Source organism: Candoia aspera, chromosome 1 (assembly GCF_035149785.1).
Source record: "Candoia aspera isolate rCanAsp1 chromosome 1, rCanAsp1.hap2, whole genome shotgun sequence".
NCBI classification, from domain to species: domain Eukaryota; kingdom Metazoa; phylum Chordata; class Lepidosauria; order Squamata; family Boidae; genus Candoia; species Candoia aspera.
This window is the reverse complement of record NC_086153.1, coordinates 323214971-323235364: the sequence shown is the minus strand read 5'-3', so window position 1 is coordinate 323235364 and position 20394 is coordinate 323214971. Positions and strand designations below refer to the sequence as shown.

The 20394-nt window shown below is 39.6% G+C and overlaps 1 protein-coding gene across 1 annotated transcript; it reads right to left on the bottom strand.

Moving 5' to 3' along the window:
• Positions 1-578: 578 nt before the first annotated feature.
• Positions 579-20184, bottom strand: GMFB (glia maturation factor beta). The gene is made up of 7 exons (XM_063290520.1): positions 20097-20184; positions 14935-15031; positions 13802-13851; positions 11559-11608; positions 11130-11212; positions 9070-9143; positions 579-6565 (listed from the first exon to the last, which is right to left on the bottom strand). The coding sequence occupies exons 1-7, from the start codon at positions 20097-20099 to the stop codon at positions 6494-6496; spliced, it is 429 nt and encodes a 142-aa protein (XP_063146590.1). The 5' UTR covers positions 20100-20184; the 3' UTR covers positions 579-6493.
• Between the last annotated feature and the right edge of the window lie 210 nt (positions 20185-20394).

Genomic DNA, 20394 nt, shown 5'->3' with positions numbered 1-20394 from the left:
ACCCATTTGTTTTTTTTGGACTTATCTGCTCTTTCTTAAAAGCTTTGTTGGTGACCACTTCCAGTGACCAGTAATTTCATGATATGAATTACATCTGTAAGTAAAAAAGTACTGGATTTCTACAATATGTTTCTTGAGATGGAGCCCTCAAAGATGCACAGAATCGTTTATTTGGGTGAACAGCACAACTCTCTGGAAATACAAGCTTATTTTCTAGATCTTTCCACACTGTGGAAGAACATACTGAACTTAAGTTTTCACAAAGAACATGCCACTGTATCTCACAAGACTTCTGGATTAGTTAGTTAATGCAGATCCCAGATACATCACAGTGTATTGCACAGGCCTCCCTACACCTGACATTCCCATTCCTGAACTCCCAGCATATGTCACCTATAAATGGAAACATTCAGTATCACCCCAGATCTGAGTAACAGATGAGTCTGATTTATCCTGGAACTTCTTTAAAAGCCTGTTCTCAGTGTCTGCAACTTGAATAACAAAAAATTTCTCCTGAGCATGTGCAAATGAGTCTGATATATAACCAGGACTATTGCAAGCGAAAAAGTAACAACAAGGAAGTCTGACAGGTTTTATTAACATTGTATGATCATTTATACCAATACAAGCTCCATGCTTTGCCAAACAAAAAGGAAAAAATGGTTTAAAAAAACATGCAAAATCAATTAAGCAGAGCATTAAAAAAAACAGACATTGCAACACCTGTCAAGCTGGATAGTTTCACAGAACTGTCAGAACTTCAGTCAGTCAGCACACTGAACAATAAAAGCACATACTGTAGTTGTCGCTCAAGGTTCAGATGCCTTCTTTGCACAAAAGCATTTTCCTTTTGATAATACACTGTTACTGTTGTCTTATACAGAATACATTTTTGGTATTAGAAATGTTTAATTATATTAAGTCAATACTTGATCATATATTCTTATAAAGAGGCCAATATTCTCATCAACAATTTGCAGATTTGGGGAAGGGAATTGAGCTGCAGTGAAATGAGAGTGGTCCTGGGTTTAATCTGCAGCCTTTTTCAGGTTGGCTAAGAGAGACTGATATTCCAGGAACTGGGGTACATCAACCTTCTCCAACCTGGCACCCTCCACATGTATACTGGTTGGAAATTCAGGGACATATGGTCTGGATACATCTGGAGGATGCCTACTGGGGTAGGTTATTCTACCAGATATTGAGCCAGTTGATGGTCCAGTACTATCAAGGAAGAATTCTATGCCAAAGGCCCAAAAGGAAGATTTGGCCCAAGCAAAGTCTAAACTATAGATACTACAGTACACGCTCTTCAGGTGCAACTGGAGGAGATGGTAACAGAGCTTTAATTGGCTTGGTTATACCTTTATCCTCCATGCTTCAGCTATCCTTTCTCAATAGCTTTGCAACTTTGCACATTTACAATGTGCACACCAAATTGAATGATGCTAACTTCCCTAAAAGGTGTTTCATACAGCACTGATGCATCTGATTTCAATACAAACATCGAAGCTGGTGCACAACTACCAGTACTTTAGGAATCTACCCAGTTTTATTAGTAGACTGATTCTCATTTTTTTAAACCCTGCGTGCTCTTATGAAAGCCTTTTCACATGTTACACACAAGAACATAACCTTCCACCAGCTAGAAAATTCATTCTTCCATATACATAACAAGCCATGTCTATTCACTCAGATCAACTGGTACCACTCAACACATCTGGAAGGGGTCACAGTAGAGAAGTATAAATTAAATCACACACGTTTTCACCAAGGCTGATCAATATTGATTAAGAGAAAGCAGGAAAAGTTCACAAATGCCAGTTTCACATTTTATCCAGTGAATACTGCACTATCAATTAAGCGTAAAGATGTGATTTCTTAAGTTCTAACAAGCTTGTACAGAAAAAGGGAATAAATTAATACAGTTCATTCATACAATTGTAACATGTGAATATTAATCACATAATCATGTGATTCTTCCAGTTTGCTTGGATCTTCCTGTTTATATGCTACAGCAAGCCTGTATTATGTATTTGTAATATGTGAAAAGGCTTAAGGAGAAAAAGATTTCAAAACCAGGCTTTAAGGCTACGATATTTAGAATCATGCCAGATCCCCAGTATTTGGTCCCGATTTGAAATACTGACAACTCTCATCTAAAAGAGATGAAAGAGAAGTACTATTAGAAACAGACAGGAAATGGAACCATTTCTAAAAGTTTAGCATCCCATTGTATTATTACTTATTACAAGTAGGTTCAACTTGCTTATTAAACCATCCATAAGAAGATTTGATTTAAACAAGTTAGTACTTCAAAGAATTGTTACAGCTACATATTTTGGTGAGAATTCTTCATTTGTTGCTCCTTCAAGATCCAAATAGAGGGGAAAGGGAGGAGCAAGAAAAAAAACCCCTCCCCTTAGCTCAAGATGCCAAGGTTTCCAGACTGCAAAAAGAGTTCCAGTTACAAATAACTACGGTTCACATTATACCCCCCAAAAGACATCAAAGAAAGAAAGATCGGGACAGGGTGGGGAGAAATAATTGCTTAGAAAAGAAGAGAGAACATCCACAACTGTGAAGCTTAGTCTCAATCTCTAAACCTAAGATCAAGCCTGCAATTTCTTTCATTGACTTTGACCAAAACGTAATTCCAAGGAGTTCTCAGCCACATGTCCTTTCTTGCCAAACTTTTCAGACAATTGCATGGATATTAACAATACTTTTCAATTTATAAATGCTTCTGACAGGATTATTCATTTTCCAGACTGTCTTCAGCCTCCATTTTACCCTACATCAGAGGGGCACAAGAATGGTCCAGGAGCAGCATGCAACACACCAGCATTCCTTTTATGTCCCTCAGAGCCCTTCAAGACTGAGTAGCCTGCCCCCCTTTCTGCTTTCTGGAGGATTTTAAGTGGCAAAATGGGTGATTTACACTTTGCATGTGCTTAAGGTACTCAGTTTACCTCTTAAAACTCTGACAACACCTATCCAAAACAGAACCTAACTCCACCAACCTCTGGAGTATGTCTTACAAAAAGCTGGGTACATTTCTTGAGCTGATTGAGTCTCTCTGCTCTAGTAAAAGGGGGTGGAAAAACCACCAAATTAAAAGCATCCAGGGATTCTCACCTTAGATGAGGGGCTGCACAGGGTCAGTCACTTGGATACATCTTTTCCTAAGAAAAAATGTCCTAAGGAAAAAAATTCCTAGGAAAAACACTGCTTAAAAAAACTAACAAAGGAGTGGTTGAGAAGGCAGATAAGCACAAAAGAATCTTCAGACATATTTGGTACATGAAAAAGGATGTCTATGTATATCCTTCTTCAGTCAAAGAATAAATCTGATCCCAAAATCCATGTAAAACTACCTCTGCATCTGTACTATTTTAATATTCTAGGGCTAACACAGCTCAAGTTCATTGGAATGCTACCCAAGATGGAACAATTAAACCAGAGTGCAACCGATCCCTTGCAAGATGCTCAGGATTAACAGACGTGGTTCTTGAGAAGGGTTATCTGTATAAAATTCATTCTTCCAATACAGCATTCGCCCTATGAAATCTGGGTTTTTACTTTCTCAGAGTACAAGATTTATTTTAGATATTTATAGCCACTTTCACAAACTCCCAAGAAACTAGAACTTCAGTTAAAGTCTTGCATAGAAATGGCTGTTTATAGAGTAAATGCAGAGAAAATATTCTTCCTCCAAGAAGCTCAGAGTGGCTTCAGAACATCTCTTTAATAAATCCTATCAAGTAGTAAACCTGAAATACCATTAGAGTGTGCCTTTTTGCAAACTTTTTTGCAGGGTTAATCTCTAACAAAAAGAATCCTGTGCTATTCATGTAATTTTTCAAAGTATATTTATCATGATGGTTCTCCCACGCCACAAAGAGAATGGGGAGTGTATATGCTTAAAATTATATAAAACAAAAACAAATGCCCAAGACAGATTATATTTTCCTACTAACAAAGACAGAAGACGGCCACTGAAGAAAGAAAAAAAAGATAGCTAACAATATCTCTCTCTGTCATTTAATAAAGGTTTGCCTCAACATGGTATTTTAAGAGGGCTCAGTTTTTGCTATCAGTATCAACTACCTTCTTTAAATATGAACAGCCCAATTCTATCTGTTGCTATGCAAGTAAACAGCTTGCAGAATTAGGCAACATGCACATACACCCAAAAGGCACAACCCAATCAGTGCATGGTTTTGTATATTGCTAAAGTGGACAAGAATCGGTCTACAAAGATGGAAAGGCTACTGCCTCTTCCTTCGTCCTGGCCATGAGAAAAACAGCTTACAGTTCACGAACAATATCCAGCTACCAATTTTTTCCAGAGAACAGCCTTCCCCAATCTGTACTCTCCAAATGTGGTAGACTACAATCTTCATCACTTCTGTAATGCTGAGTATTGAGTATTCTCACCCAAAGACATGTGAAGGATGCATAGTTGGAGATGTCTGCCCTAGAAGATATTTCCTCCCCTCAACATAAAAGCTGGCTACTTGCAATCCCTATCCTAAAGCTTGTTAGCACTACAATTTTATCTCATTGGTCCTACCAACTATTACTTCTAAGCTTCCAAGAAAGTTCACATTTTAATTTTACAAGATGAAAGAAAACCCCACAAACACCCAGAATTCACGTTACCGGAGTTATGATCCCATTGCTGCCAATTGGCATCAGATTCAGTATACAGAATCTGTAATTTTGCCCAACTAGATGACCTAGGATGTGTTGAGATTTTGGAATGTTGCAGTTATAATACATGTACAGCGCAACATGCTGAGGAAAACTTATATAAAATTTGATCAACTAGCTATCACGTTAGGGAACAACGTATATTTCTGCTCCTTTGTCAGATCACTGTCTAAAATTCGCATTTGGCCATCCCAACTCTTGGGAATCTTGTTCCTAGATAAACCATAACCACAGTAGATAGGAAAGCCCCCACCCCATCTATCTCTAAAGCCTATATTGCCAGTTTATAGGCAAGATCATGCATACCCTCCATCAAAGGGAGAGTCAGGTTTTGCAGCTAGGTAATTCAAGCCGATGATCAAGGAAGGTGGGATTCTGTGATCTGCATATGTTGTTGTCAAGATCTAGTTAAGGAGAAGCACATGGTGCTAAGCATGACACCAAGGCTCTACTCTCCCCTATGCATTGCAGTGGGTATTCCTCTGGCTTCTGAGAAGGCATTGCCTACATATTTTTAAAATACAAAAAGGAAACCAAGGTAGTCAAGGAAGCCAAATTCTGCATCCTATATATTACGTTTTTCCTGCCCTGCACCCATGGGAATCAAGGCACACACAGCCCTATCTATTAAGATGCAGAATGCAGGGTTGTGGTGGACGCTGATTAACTTGAGAATATGTATTGACTTGTAATTTTATTTTTTAGCCAGGCATTTTGCCTTAAATCATAGCACTGTAAATCAGAGGGTATGCACCTGCAGCTGAAGTTAATGGAAAGAGAGATTAAGCTGCTAGATGCTGGCAGGAAGATTCTTTTAGACAAAGTTAACCTGTATCAAATTTAATATTTAAAAAAACTGGCAGTGTAAGACTTTCTTACAATCATTTGTGATTTTTTTTCTTAAAAGGCACACAGATTGAGAAGTGCTTGCATAAAAAGCCCAGAAAAGTCAAGACTTTTATATTAATAGATCTACATATAAAGACTTTTGGAATGGAAGTCCACTACAGTATGTTACCAAGCCCTTAGAGGTTGCTTTAAATCTACTTTCTATTTGATTAGTAAAAATGCTGTCTTCTACACACACAAAAATAGTGTCAAACCTTTGACCCAAAGCAGAAATACAAGATTCAAAATAATTGGATTTTTTCTTAAGAGAGAACTCCCCTCTGGAGAAGTTAGGAACCATACTACAGTGTAAGTACCTGTCCTACAATATGTTGGGCCCAATTCAAAAGTTTTTATGCCACTGGATTCAGTGTTATTTCCACATACTATTATGCCCAGTTATTGATGATTAATGTCTACTACAACAAGATGCACTTGTAGCTGAAGAGGGGGAAAAAATCTGAGAGTTTTCCAACCACTTGACCGAGTACGCCCCTAACACAGCCTATTAATACAAGCAAGAACTAGTGCACTATGTGTCCCTTTGGAGACTCTGCCCCAGAGCTGTAAACAATGACCAGTTCTGAATCAGACCAGATAGAAATATTAATCATGTGAGTGCCAAAAAAAAAAAATTATCCCTGCAGGAAGAGAATTGTTCCTTTTTAAACAATTAGAAGGAATAATCCTGGGCAAAGTTTGGTTAAGTAGGAGATGCTTCTTCCCCTCATGTATATAAATTTTGCACAGACAAATATATACATATATATGTACATACATACAAACATGGCAGGAAGCAACTGTAAGTACAGTGCGTTCTTAGTAGGTTTAGAAAGCAGGAGTCGTGTCTGGTTCCAGTTTGAACCGGATGGAATGCTTAATCCTCCTTTTAGTGGAAGTAGCCAAGCTTCTCCTGAAGCCATTCCTCAGTGAGATCTTCTGTATTCCTGATTTCAAATACCTGGGGGGAAAAAACCAAAACAAAAATAGCTTCAGCAAGTGCACCAAGACATGGTCAAAAGGATAAACCACAGCTGACTATGCTGATACAACACACTAAGCCAAACCCAAACAAATTACATTATGGTTTAGCGTGCTGTATGTGCTGAGCCAAAAAGACAAGTCATCCAGCCAAAAGGAGGTAAGAAACAGATATTACTAGACAACCCATGACAGTTGAGTCATCGTTTCAGTCATCCTTACCAGATTCCTCAATGCCTTCAACAATGGCAGAGCTTCTAATGTACTGGAAAAGTTCTTAAAAATTCAGGGAGAGATGTATCTGCCTTGAAAATAGCCCATATCATACATATAGAACTGTATAGCACAGCCAAACATCAGGAGTTGACCACAGGAAATGTTTCATGACATTTTGTATTATGTCATAAAATGTTTTATAAAATTTGCCAAATTGCAATTCCATGGGAGTCATGGGTCCCAGATTTTGGATGCATTCTGTAAGTTAGCTCATTTGAGGTTCCTGGTTCAAAAATTGTTGCCCTACAATGCACTGTTTTGCCCAGTTAAAGGTTACAAAGTATCAAACAGGAGAGTTTAGTAGCATATAGATTTCATAATACATTTTCTATTTAACTTTGATGTAGAAATCTACTACTATTGATGCAGATAAATTTGTCTAGGAGAGGCTTAGAGCTGAGAAGACCAGCACACAATCATCTATCCTTGGCCTAGAAACTGCTATAGTTGGATTTTTTTTTTAAAATGTTGCCATTTGGTTTGGGGGCTTCAAAACAGTGTATCAGCAGGTCAAAATACAGTGCTATCTCAGGGCCTAGTTCCCACAGAAACAGGACACTTGAGCCCAGGACAGAACATTTTCAGTTGCAGGTAAGTCTTACAGGATAGACCTCTATTCCTTCCTTGGAGAAAGACAGCAGATAAAGGAGAAAGCTAGGTTAGAACCTCCTCCCCAGCATTTCAGGTTTTTATGTGTAGGGATGTATTTATTATTATTATGGGAAACATTTAGTCATACAAAGTTTCATGTGTGGTTAAAGGGCTAGGACTTTCCCTTGAAGCTCACCAGTTAGGAATGAAAAAAAAGAGGAAGGTCAACTATATGGAAAGTGCAGTGTCAAGTTGCTCAGTTCTTTATTGTAACCTGGTGCTCCCTCAAGATACTTCAGACATGCATCAGCCTCTTGCAGGAGCTATAGCTCAAGAAACATGGAATGCACTAGGTTGCCCACCCAGGCCCTGTTGGATCCCCCAGATTCCTGAAGCAGAAAAAGAAGCAACACAAGGCTGGAAAGGGAGGGTGAATGCAGCAGTTTTAGTTATTTTTGTGACTTCTCTACTCTCTAGATGTATACTCTCCACTCACTGGGCACTTGGGACTATTTGCTCAGACACTGATTAAAATGAAAGATGTAAAGCGAACATCCCAAATCCTGTAAGACTGCTTAGCCCAACACAAGGCAGCTTCTACATTCATACAAGGGAGGGCAATTGAATATGGGGATCAGAAATCTTCTAAGGGGAAAAACTGGGCAGGCAAGAGAAGAGAGTCCAAAAACATTCTGTTAAAGACAGTATGAAACGTCACTGCCTGGCCAGAGAAGAAGAGGCATATCAACAGTTGTAGCAGCAAAAGAAAACCTGAACAATCAGAAACACAGGAAGTAAAAAGGCAGGTTCTCCTTGCAATGACTGTGGACCAGTCAGCTTCAGCTGTCCCTCTTAATCAGGCATAACATGAAAGTTGGAAGCCCCTTCCCAACTACTTCTATGACCCATCTGAATTCAGACTCTCCCTCTCCCACCAGAAATAGAAGCATTGCAAGACTATACATCTTTCAGAGACATCGTGCACCACTGAAAGAAACTTCAGTTTTCATTTTCAGTCATTTTAACTACTAGTTTTTAGAGTCACGAAGTCAATTTTGGAGAAAACATTGGGAGAAAACACTCTGAGCTGGAGGACTAAGACTGGGTAAGCCCATCACACCCACATAGATAGACTTGGGTTTGGGAAAGAAGTTGAAGGATTTTTTTTTAACTTTTTCATGGTATTTTGCTTATTTCAGGGGATAAGCTACAACTGCCTCAAACTGATAAGAAACTATGCTGTTGGTTTTCAACAATTATGCTCAAAGGGCACCCCAAGGACTACACATTGGGCTATATGCATCCCGGGACCACTGTCTGCCGCCCATGGCTATAGGAAGCCAAATACAATATCATTCCCATAGTTAAAAATAAATATTCACCAGCTGAGTCTCCAATGAACATGGAACTGCATTTGAAATCATCCTGGAGAATAGCAGTTTTGGAAAGGTTACAGTAGATGTTATGAAGTTCAGCTTTCTCTTGAGACAGAATTTTGGTAAGTACCAAACTACGTACATCCTGCGAATATCAGTATTTGAAATGACAGATGCTTTGGGGCAAGAGGGAATACATCAAGTTCATGCTAAATGCATTAAAGGTTTGCTTCAGTTTTACCTTTGTGAGTTCTGCTGTTTGTACTAACTTATTTTTGCTGCCAGCATACATCATCTGTTGCTCAGGCTTACACCCTGTAATTGTGAAAAGGGAGGAAGGCAAGCAGAGACAAAGAAAACCACATTAGTCAGTGTCTTTGGCTACTGGTCGTCAGTCCTTACTGCACATGCAAGAAGCTACCCAAAGACACCACTAGTCTTTTCCTTATCCTAATTGCCACTTTAAAATTAGGGATCATGCCTCTTTGTGTTTTGTAGAAAACGTAACTTCACCAACCAATGAGTTCCAGATGTTTTAGACCAATTCTCACAACAGGCTGGCTGCGAACTAAGGGAATTGAAGTTTTCCAACACATCTCCAGAACATCAGCTTGGAGAAAGCTCAATTAGGTCATTCTTCACACCAAGAGAGATTCAGCTAGCAGTAGTTCTTTGTCAAAGTATTGAAAAGGCCAGGTTGCCTTCTGCCTTACGAATATGCCTAGATTTTACAGTCTTTATCTAAAGCCTATTACAAGTCCTACATGGTGGGCACTAGGACAGAGCTTTTTCTGTGGCAGCACCCTTAGCCAAGGGGTTTAAAACTTAAGAAATGTTGATTAAGAATTTATTAGTTTAAGGGTTGACATTTTTATTTCTGCTTAAAGATTATGTGTTTCTGTGCTTGAAGGTTGAAAAGCATACTATAGGTGTTTTAATAAATGATTATAAAAGAGACCAGGATCCACAACTTCATGATCTGTAGATGTTTGGGACTATGACTTCCATAAACTTTTGCTGGCTGGGGCTATAGGAAGGCACCAGATTGCCTAGCGCTGTACAGGCTTACATACTGAACATGAAATCTGATCGTTTACCTACTTCACTATTCTCTTTGAGCACTATGCTAGTAAAAAGATATTTACTGAAGACACCAGCTGCCAATTCTATTCATATACACCAAAAGCATTAAACACAGAACATATGTTCCATAGTCTATACCAGCTTGTCAGATTGGAAACATGTAATAAGCATCCGCAGAACGTTCTAAAAAGCATTTGAAAGGTTTACACACATTACTGAGTGATTCTTATTATTTACATTACAGCAGACCATTATTAGCCCTATGCTGCAGACATGGCAATTTAGGATATGAGAGAATATATCTTAAACAACTAAGACAATTTGGTATACTAACACTTAACATTCATACACAGGCAGGCTCAGTGTTCACACATTGTGCTAAGCATAGGCACCTAACCTAAGTCAGAATGTGCATCATGTCATCATACAAATGATGCAAAACTGTATTTCCACTATAACATCATAGTGTATGTGACATTACATGACCCACTGCAGATGCCAATGGTGCTAAGCCATTATTTGTTTTATCTACAGAGGTTCTCACATAATACTAAGCCATCAGCCATGACTTACAATCAACAACCACTGGGTTCACAAAATATACTAAACCAAAACAAACAAAAACCATGAGTGAAGGGTCAAGTGCCACCACACAATGTTGCAGTCCTCTCTGAGATAGAAAATAAATAAAATATAAAATATGAAGCAATGAGGCCTCCCGTTACATTTCAAAATCCAATGGCTGTCAAAAGTTATTCATCCAATCACTTTAGAATAAAGTGCATAATTGCTGAAGTTTTTACAAATTTCATTAAGGAAGCATTTAAAAGTTTTCTAGTGTCTTGGTGAGAGCCTGAAAATAACTACATCCCCATTAGCTAACAAAATTAACTGCTACCAAGAAAGTCTACAGCCATTCTGCATGTTTTCACTCCCTTTTCTCATAACTATGTCACTTGCTGGCCTCCAGACTCCTTGTCCTGTTCTTCCAACAACTGTTATTGAGCTGGGCTTCAACACTGTTTATCTTCTGCATTTGTTGATCCAACACAAAGGCCCTTATAATGGCACTCAGAAGCCAAGCAACATGAACTTCCCCCGGCTAATCAAAACTCAACCTTTAACACATCCTTAAGCACTTTTCATCTTGGATGGCAGCCAGCACTTTTTTGTTTCTACGGAAGAGTTTGCACATCAGTTCACCAGAGTTCAACTTACCAACTGGACTTGAGAAGATAAAGCAGAGTGGGTAAGAGACTCGCCCATCATCATGTTGGTACTTGTAGCTATAAACAATGAATGTTTTCTTAAGGTAAGGAAACCAGGCAACTTAAGTGTGGTTTGTGGAATATTCCACAGCTGGTTTGGTTCACATACACCCTAAGCTAAAACCAAATAAACTATAGCATGGCTTAGAGCTGTGTATGAGCCCAATATAGAAATAAAGCTCTTCCCTCTGTTACAAATCCCTTCCTTCCTGGACACTTACACCAAAGAGAGTTTCTAAGAAAGAACTGCACACCTTCTTTAACCTCTAGCCTCTATGCCAAGAAGCACAGCATAGCTGACTGCATCAGGCACCAACTGTGACAGCAGAAACTGATTTCTATGTACCAAAATATTACTCTGATCACTAACAAAGGATATCGAGGTTGTCTTTCTGGAAGTTCATCTTTTAGTTCATCTGGAGAAATGCCCTGTAAGAGTAACAACAACTAGTATTTTAGCAATGTACCTTATAGCCAGGATGGCTATACATCATTACAGCCTTCACTCATTTTTAAGACAGTATTTATAGCCAATACCAGTCCTTAAAAACAGATTATTATGACCTGTTATTTAATTTAGTACAAGACTATCCTTTGTTTTTCTTCGTTTGTTGTTGTTTATTCGTTTAGTCGCTTCCGACTCTTCGTGACTTCATGGACCAGCCCACGCCAGAGCTTCCTGTCGGTCGTTAACACCCCCAGCTCCCTCAGGGACGAGTCCGTCACCTCTAGAATATCATCCATCCACCTTGCCCTTGGTCGGCCCCTCTTCCTTTTGCCCTCCACTCTCCCGAGCATCAGCATCTTCTCCAGGGTGTCCTGTCTTCTCATTATGTGGCCAAAGTATTTCAGTTTGGCCTTTAATATCATTCCCTCAAGTGAGCAGTCTGGCTTTATTTCCTGGAGGATGGACTGGTTTGATCTTCGTGCAGTCCAAGGCACTCTCAGAATTTTCCTCCAACACCACAGTTCAAAAGCATCGATCTTCCTTCGCTCAGCCTTCCTTATGGTCCAGCTCTCGCAGCCATATGTTACTACGGGGAACACCATTGCTTTAACTATGCGGGCCTTTGTTGTCAGTGTGATGTCTCTGCTCTTAACTATTTTATCGAGATTTGTCATTGCTCTTCTTCCAAGGATTAAGCGTCTTCTGATTTCCTGACTGCAGTCAGCATCTGCAGTAATCTTTGCACCTAGGAATACAAAGTCTTTCACTGCTTCTACATTTTCTCCCTCTATTTGCCAGTTATCAATCAAGCTGGTTGCCATAATCTTGGTTTTTTTGAGGTTTAGCTGCAAACCAGCTTTTGCACTTTCTTCTTTCACCTTCATCATAAGGCTCCTCAGTTCCTCTTCGCTTTCAGCCATCAAAGTGGTATCATCTGCATATCTGAGATTGTTAATGTTTCTTCCAGAGATTTTAACTCCAGCCTTGGATTCCTCAAGGCCAGCTTGTCGCATGATGTGTTCTGCATACAAGTTGAATAGGTAGGGTGAGAGGATACAGCCCTGCCGTACTCCTTTCCCAATCGTAAACCAGTCTGTTGTTCCGTGATCTGTTCTTACTGTTGCTACTTGGTCGTTATACAGATTCTTCAGGAGGCAGACAAGATGACTTGGTATCCCCATACCACTAAGAACTTGCCACAATTTGTTATGGTCCACACAGTCGAAGGCTTTAGAATAGTCAATAAAACAGAAATAGATGTTTTTCTGAAACTCCCTGGCTTTTTTCATTATCCAGCGGATATTGGCAATTTGGTCTCTAGTTCCTCTGCCTTTTCTAAACCCAGCTTGTACATCTGGCAATTCTCGCTCCATGAACTGCAGAAGTCTACCTTGCAGGATCTTGAGCATTACCTTACTGGCATGTGAAATGAGTGCCACTGTTCGATAGTTTGAACATGCTTTAGTGTTTCCCTTTTTTGGTATGGGGATATAAGTTGATTTTTTCCAGTCTGATGGCCATTCTTGTGTTTTCCAAATTTGCTGGCATATAGCATGCATTACCTTGACAGCATCATCTTGCAAGATTTTGAACAGTTCAGCTGGGATGCCGTCGTCTCCTGTTGCCTTGTTATTAGCAATGCTTCTTAAGGCCCACTCAACCTCACTCTTCAGGATGTCTGGCTCTAGCTCACTGACCACACCGTCAAAGCTATCCCCGATATTGTTATCCTTCCTATACAGGTCTTCTGTATATTCTTGCCACCTTTTCTTGATCTCTTCTTCTTCTGTTAGGTCCTTGCCATCTTTGTTTTTGATCATACCCATTTTTGCTTGGAATTTACCTCCAATGTTTCTAATTTTCTGGAAGAGGTCTCTTGTCCTTCCTATTCTATTGTCTTCTTCCACTTCCGCGCATTGCTTGTTTAAAAATAATTCCTTATCTCTTCTGGCTAACCTCTGGAATTTTACATTTAATTGGGCATATCTCCCCCTATCACTGTTGCCTTTTGCTTTCCTTCTTTCTTGGGTTTTTCTTCGTATGTATGGATAAATAGATATAAAATATTTTATCTATTGACACCATGTTCAGCAAGAACAAAATATTTATATATTTAAGCTTTGCAAAGCCACAAGCTACTTCTGCCTCCTACTCAGACATGTCAAGCCACAAACCTCATGTTCTTCATCCAGAACCACCAGCTGTTTCTCTTTGTCAATCTTCACTATATAATAAAAAGAAGGAAACAAAAAATGTTAATTTAAGCTATGCTATCTGAGGAAAAAAATATTCTTATTCATTTAGATGGCTTTGTTTTTTTACTGGTTCTTATTCTTTCACCTGAACTAACAGTCATCGCCAACTGCATAACCAACAAGACCATCAGAAAAGGTCTTTCCTAATAGTCATCAGGCTGCACTGCCTTTTATCACAAGCATGCGCAGTTCACACATTACATTAAACCAAAAAAGTACTATATGTGGCCCACGCTCATTCATTCTGTGGCTCCCAGCATTTTTCCAGGGAAATTGAGACCAAGATTTATTGAACTGTTTACTGGTTAAAGCCTATAAAGATTCAAGGCACCAATTTCTCCCTTAAACATACCAAACCCACATAACAGGTCCTGGCCCCACCCACATTTGGAGTATGGCCCTTGGCATGTTGTATCAAAGACACTACAGCCCTCAAACAAAGCCAATAGAAGTTATTGTGTCTGCATTTATATAGTTTGTTTGGTTTGGGTTTTGTGCATTTCAGTAATCCAATGTCATTTATATTTGCTTAAAGCAGCCATTTCATTACTTAAACCTTCTGAAAGCCCCTCTGAAAACAGGCTTTGAGTCTGGCCAACTTTGGAATGTGGCCCTTGACATGTTGCATAAAGCTGGTGTGGTCCTCAAGCCAACAGAAATTCCATATCTCCACTGGATGCCAGATGACAACCGCAATTAACTTACTTGCACACCAAAATCTGCACTCTTTGGAATTTTGCAGCGCAGACTGTAATTCAAACGCAGCTAAACCAATGGACATACTACATTGAAAATGTGGATTTGTATGTGGATTTTTTTCTTTTTGCACAATGAACCAACTCAAAATAGGGCAAATGAGAAACTGACTGAACAACACATGTTTGTACAGCAAAATGCTCCTAGATTTGCTTCAAAGACTTAACAGCTTTTTAAAATTTGGTGTATATACATTCAGAAACAAAAATCCAAGTTAATTTCAGCCAGAGGAGAGAACATGAGGCTGTATTCCCCCCCACCCTTACAAGTTTTGTGAGCACTGCCTTTCAGCTTACTGATAATGGCTGCATTGTTCGTGTCTTTGCGAAAACGAAACTTTCTCAGCTTCTCTACAAGGTCTTCAGCAACATCGCAAACCACTAGGGATTCACTCTGAAGAGATGAGGGGAGGGGAGGGAAGAAGAAAAGAAAAGGCATGGATGAACAAAGGAACTCTTTATTCCAGCCATATATATCACTCCAATCCTCAACTGCTGGAGATGCAACGCATATGAAAAATCAGGCAATATCATATATAAAGAAAAACTGTAACAAGTATTTTGAAGGAGAAAATATATCATGAGAATATAGTACAATAACTCTATAATACGAGGACAACTGTTGCAGTTTCCTAGTCCACTGCCCTCCAGATCTGTTTAGTTCCATTATATCTAGAACGTCAGGAAACGATTACAAGACCCCATTACCAAATCCTTTTCGCAAACAGTGGTTTATAGCAAGCATTTAACGTTGAGGCTTGCTGGGAGTTGCCGTAGTTCCACCCACTTGGAGGGCTCTGAGGTGAGGGAGCCTGGCTTTCCGCACTTTTACTTTCTTTCTTTTCCTGCACAACAGCCAAAAAAATCAAGCTTCAGGCAACCGTGGGAGGCCTACAGTATGAATTCACTGCAACTATGGGAAGGATATAAAGAAAACTATCCTTTTCTTCCCTCAAAACCCTCAGTGGTCTTGCCCCTTGTATCTCTATTCCTACACTCTATTCCTACACTCCAGGATGGGGAACACAAGGCCTTTTGGTGTTGCTGAACTATCAATTCCAGCATTCCTCACCTCTGGCCATGCTTGTGGGCTTGCCGGATAATATTGTTCAGCAACCACTCAGAGTCTCCATATGTTATACTCTATCCCAATGTTTCCTTGCCTGTGGCCACCTAATTCCATCATCCTTGCCTGTTGAAAAGTTTCTAACTTGTTCAAATAATTCCACTTGGAATTTCCTGTGGTCTCTGATATCCAAAAAGCCTCTACTATGCTACTTTTCTTTCCTTCTTTTGTTCCTTTCTTTCATTCTTCAAATCCTTCATTTACTTTTTCTGAAGTACGCAGTAGAATGCACTGTCCTCACACCCAGCTGAAATTCACCTTACTATGACTATAAAAACCTAAATATTCTTGATTGACCATGATTCCATTTCTCTCACTTTCCCATTTTGTCTCCCTTGGGTTGTTTTCCAGACTGTAAGGCTTTCTGGACCTCTCTGCCTTCTTATATTTTGATGGGGGCTCCATGTTTAGACAATAGCTGCCACTGACTATTCCCACTATGGCAACATCTCCCAATACACAGCTTGTTATTAGAGTTCAACATAGGCTGCAGTGCTAAATACAGTTCTGAGGAAATAAATCCCACTGAGTTCAATGTGATTTAATTCTACAAAATCTAGAAGTAGCTCTAGGTTGTGTTCACACATTATACATAGCCATAATGTTAGTTTGGTTTTAGCTTAGAATGTTCTGTGAATGTAGTAATTGTTTCACCAGAAGCCTATGGTTAAACAAACCCTCACTTAGTACAAGGTGAACCCAGCCAGGAACAACTTCTGGACTTTGCAAACCTAGCATTGCAGTAGGCCAGATGATGCACCTCAGGAAGGAGGACAATTCTCAAGTCTTTCTGGACCAACATAACTAAGTATTACTAAATCACACAGCTAAGCAATCCCAGATTCCGTTTTTCTCTGCAATAGAATAGGTTGGAGATTCCCATATCCAATACGAAAGGCTGTAAACTTTCACAAAATGCATAGTTAAGCTACAGAATTTGTAAATATAGCAATAGGCCCCAATTTAAATGCTATAAAAGGGAATAAGACAATTTATGGAAAATAGTAGTTATTACTCACAATAGCTATATATTACTTCCAGTTACCAAGGCAGCATGATTTTCAATATTAAGAAAACATGAGTCCATGTGTTTATGTTGAGCTTTGAATTCCCCATATGTACCTGGTTGTCCAGTGTGGATATGTTGGTCTAGGATGCTAGACTAGGATGTTAATCTGATTCAGCTGAGTTCATATTTAAGGAAAAATTTTAATTACCACCCAGAGTCCCTCTTTTGGGGGAGATGGGCGGTAATTAAATTTGAATAATAAATAAATCAAATAAATAAAACTGGTAAAAATTACTCTCAACAGATATTCATTATTCTATAATACACAAATATATCAGAATAGAGAATATTACAACATTTATTTAAAAAACAAAACACCTGCTCGTAAATCCAATCTGCAATCCACATTACTGTATACTTACAACACTCACCATGTATAAATGCTGTATGAAAGTATATCCTGGCAGTTAAAATTGCACACAATTACATTATGCCAGAAAAGCCACAACTGAGTTTCCTGAACAGATTGTCTTTCATGCATTTGTTATGATATGCAAATCAACTATCCAAAAAACATTTGCTCATAACAGAAGGTTCTGGGGCTGCATGGAGTCCTTGAGCAGGAGAACAGTATATCCCAATCTTGTTGCCAAGGAAAAAGAGAATAAAATGGATTCAGAAGTCTTCATCTTCTGTATCTCACTGTTTAGAGCAGTGTTTCTCAACCTTGGCAACTTTAAGATGAGTGGACTTCAACTCCCAAAATTCCCCAGCTAGCCATGGCTGGCTGGGGAATTCTGGGAGTTAAGTCCACACATCTTAAAGTTGCCAAGGTTGAGAAACACTGGGCTAGAGATTTGCTATCAGTCCTGTGCTACATCAGAAGCCAGTTTAAAAGCCACAGGATTAGAGAGAGATTACCTTGCTGACCTTTCCCCCTCTCCCACTAAGATTGCAAAGTCTTTTGGATAGAAACTGTTCTTTATTTATCTTACTTCTGTTCCTCTAAAGCATCATATATACTGTGCTAAAAACAGTATTTCTCTAAGGGAACGTAACATCTAATAAAAATTGCTACAGAGAACATAATTCATAGATAGGGGTGGGAATGATTTCCTGACTAAATCTGGTTTAGGTTTGGAAATACAGACACGTACTGCATTTCTTCATGCTGCATATTAAGTCTTAAAATCTCTCACAAATACACAGCTTGAGGTCACAAAAGTCTTGCATTTTCATTTAAGTAGAAAGAATTTCACCAACAGCTTCTGAGCACACAAAGTGATAAGTCAAATTCTTCAATATTAAGCAATATTTGCAGTTAGGAATTTAGAAGGTTGTAACAGCACAAGGGAATGGATTTGGAGAGAAAGAAAAGCAATGAGGAGGCCCAAGGCCATTTAGACCAATCTCTCCTCACAAGCACACAAGCCATTAGGGCAATCTATCTGTCAACAATGGCCATAGATGGAAAATGACTACACTTTGGGGACCAGAATAATCAGCAGCAATACCATTAATTTTACAAATGAAAATAACTAGTATATTCAGGGATATGGTTTAACACAGATAAGAAAAAGATGATTGTTCTTCAAATTTTGTTTCTCAGGACAGCTAAGGAGTATTAGTAAAATAATAAAGCCTTCTTCAAGTTAACTCCTGGCAAATTCATGGATACTGGTTCATATTGGGGGGTTTTTGTGGTAGCAACATGAAATGGTTTGCTACTTCCTTTTTCCAGACTTCCTTTTTCATTCTATTTTCCAGTCTAACATCCTGGGATTTTCAGGTAGTTTCTCATCCAAGAACTAACCAATCAGTCAAGGTTGGCTAGATGTTGCCACCTGCTTGACAAGGAGCAGTTAGATGCACATAACATCAGATTTCTCCAACTCCTTTCAGAGCTATACTGTACATACTGAAAAGAGGTCCCTTTAAATCATGGCATTTTTTCCCTAAATAAACACAGATTATATCAGGCAGTCACAAGTATTCTAGAGCAGTCCTTATAGATTACCGTTCTCCTTTCAGGAATCTTTAGGAAACAGGTCCTATTAAAGGACAAAGGTTGAACCCCATGTACATTTTCCTCAATGAGAGTTAATGCTGGACACTACAGTATCAGGAGCATAAACGTGCCTTGATCACACTTGGAACTTAAGCCACTCATATCTCCACTTTTTCCATCAAATCTTGAAATGAATGGCAAGTGGAAATTTTATTTATTTATTTTATAAATTTATTTTATAAATTTATTCATGGCCCATCTCTCTCCTACGGGGGGGGGGACCTCTGGGTGGCTAAATTTAATGCACATACTTGTCTGTGAGCATGAATCTACAGTATTGGAAGGAGCTTTTCCTAGAGCAGGGTTCCCCAAAGTGGTCAGTATTGACCCCAAGGCTTGATAGGACTATCCATTATTAGTAGTAGTAGTAGTACTATTAGTTAAAGTAGTATTTATTAAATACTTCGGGCTTGATGAACAATCTGAAACTTCATGAAGGGGTCAATGAGCTGAAGAGTTTAGGGACCCCTGTCCCAGAGGCTAGAGCAGTGTTTCTCAACCTCAGCAACTTTAAGAGGTGTGGACTTCAACTCCCAGAATTCCCCAGCCAGGGGAAAATGCTGGCTGGGGAATTCTGGGAGTTGAAGTCCACACCTCTTAAAGTTGCTGAGGTTGAGAAACACTGAGCTAGAGGAAAGAATATCCCTTTTTTCCCCAAGGTAGTCTCTCTCAGATGCGCTGGATCCCAAATCCTAGCCAGTTATTTTGGTGATGGGAGAACAGGAGGGGGAAAAAAAACCACAGACGGAAAGAAAACGAAATATCAAGAGCTCTTCTGCTAGAGAGCTGCAAAATGGGAACCGAAGGAGTGCAGCTTAGTCCCACCTTTGCAAGAAAACACTGATTTTTCTTTGCGGAGGCGGCAGAGAATAGCAATTCTAGACTACCCCCCTTCAGACGTGAAATTGGAGATAATTTCATCAAAACGAGCATCAATCCGAAGAGCAGCGGATTATCCCCGTCACAGGAAGTCATAGCTTTAACCTTTTCGAATATTTAGGCAAAGCTTTTAGGAACCCGAACGTTGTTTACAAGCTACGGTGTATCATTCTCCTTCTAACGAACAAGCTCACTCCACTCAATTTATCTAAATTTGTTGCCGTAGGGGGAAAAAATCTCACTCTCCACTTTATCGCTGGGAGGGGGCTATTTCCTTAGAGCATAAATAATCGCGGGGAGGACGGAAAAAAGAATAACGAAGACCCAAACGCTAAAAACAAAATGCGATTCCGCGGCAAGCGAACCCATGAACTTACCATCTTGTAGCTGCAGCAGCCGCCTTCCCTCCTCCTGGCCCTTTAAGAGCCCTGAAGGGTCCTCCCCACCCCAGCCCCAGTCCAGCGCCAGGCCCACTTAGTGCGCATGGCCCGAGCACTCCCTGAACCAATCAATTGTATCGCTCGGCTCTGCCGGCGGCCTCCCCCAATTACGGTGAGCGAGAGGCGGTCTCACTGGAGCTCCCTCTCATGTGAGGATCATTAACTGCTCCCTCCTTCCCTCCCACCCGGGCGTCCATCTACCCGCCCACGGCTAGAGAGAGCAAAGAGCGTCTAT

Coding starts and splice junctions, on each gene's coding strand:
- GMFB (XM_063290520.1), bottom strand. Junction 11,213..11,558: donor CTTCCAGAAAGACAACCTCG/ATATCCTTTGTT, acceptor CCTTAAGAAAAC/ATTCATTGTTTATAGCTACA. Junction 9,144..11,129: donor TATCTTCTCAAGTCCAGTTG/GTAAGTTGAACT, acceptor TCACAATTACAG/GGTGTAAGCCTGAGCAACAG.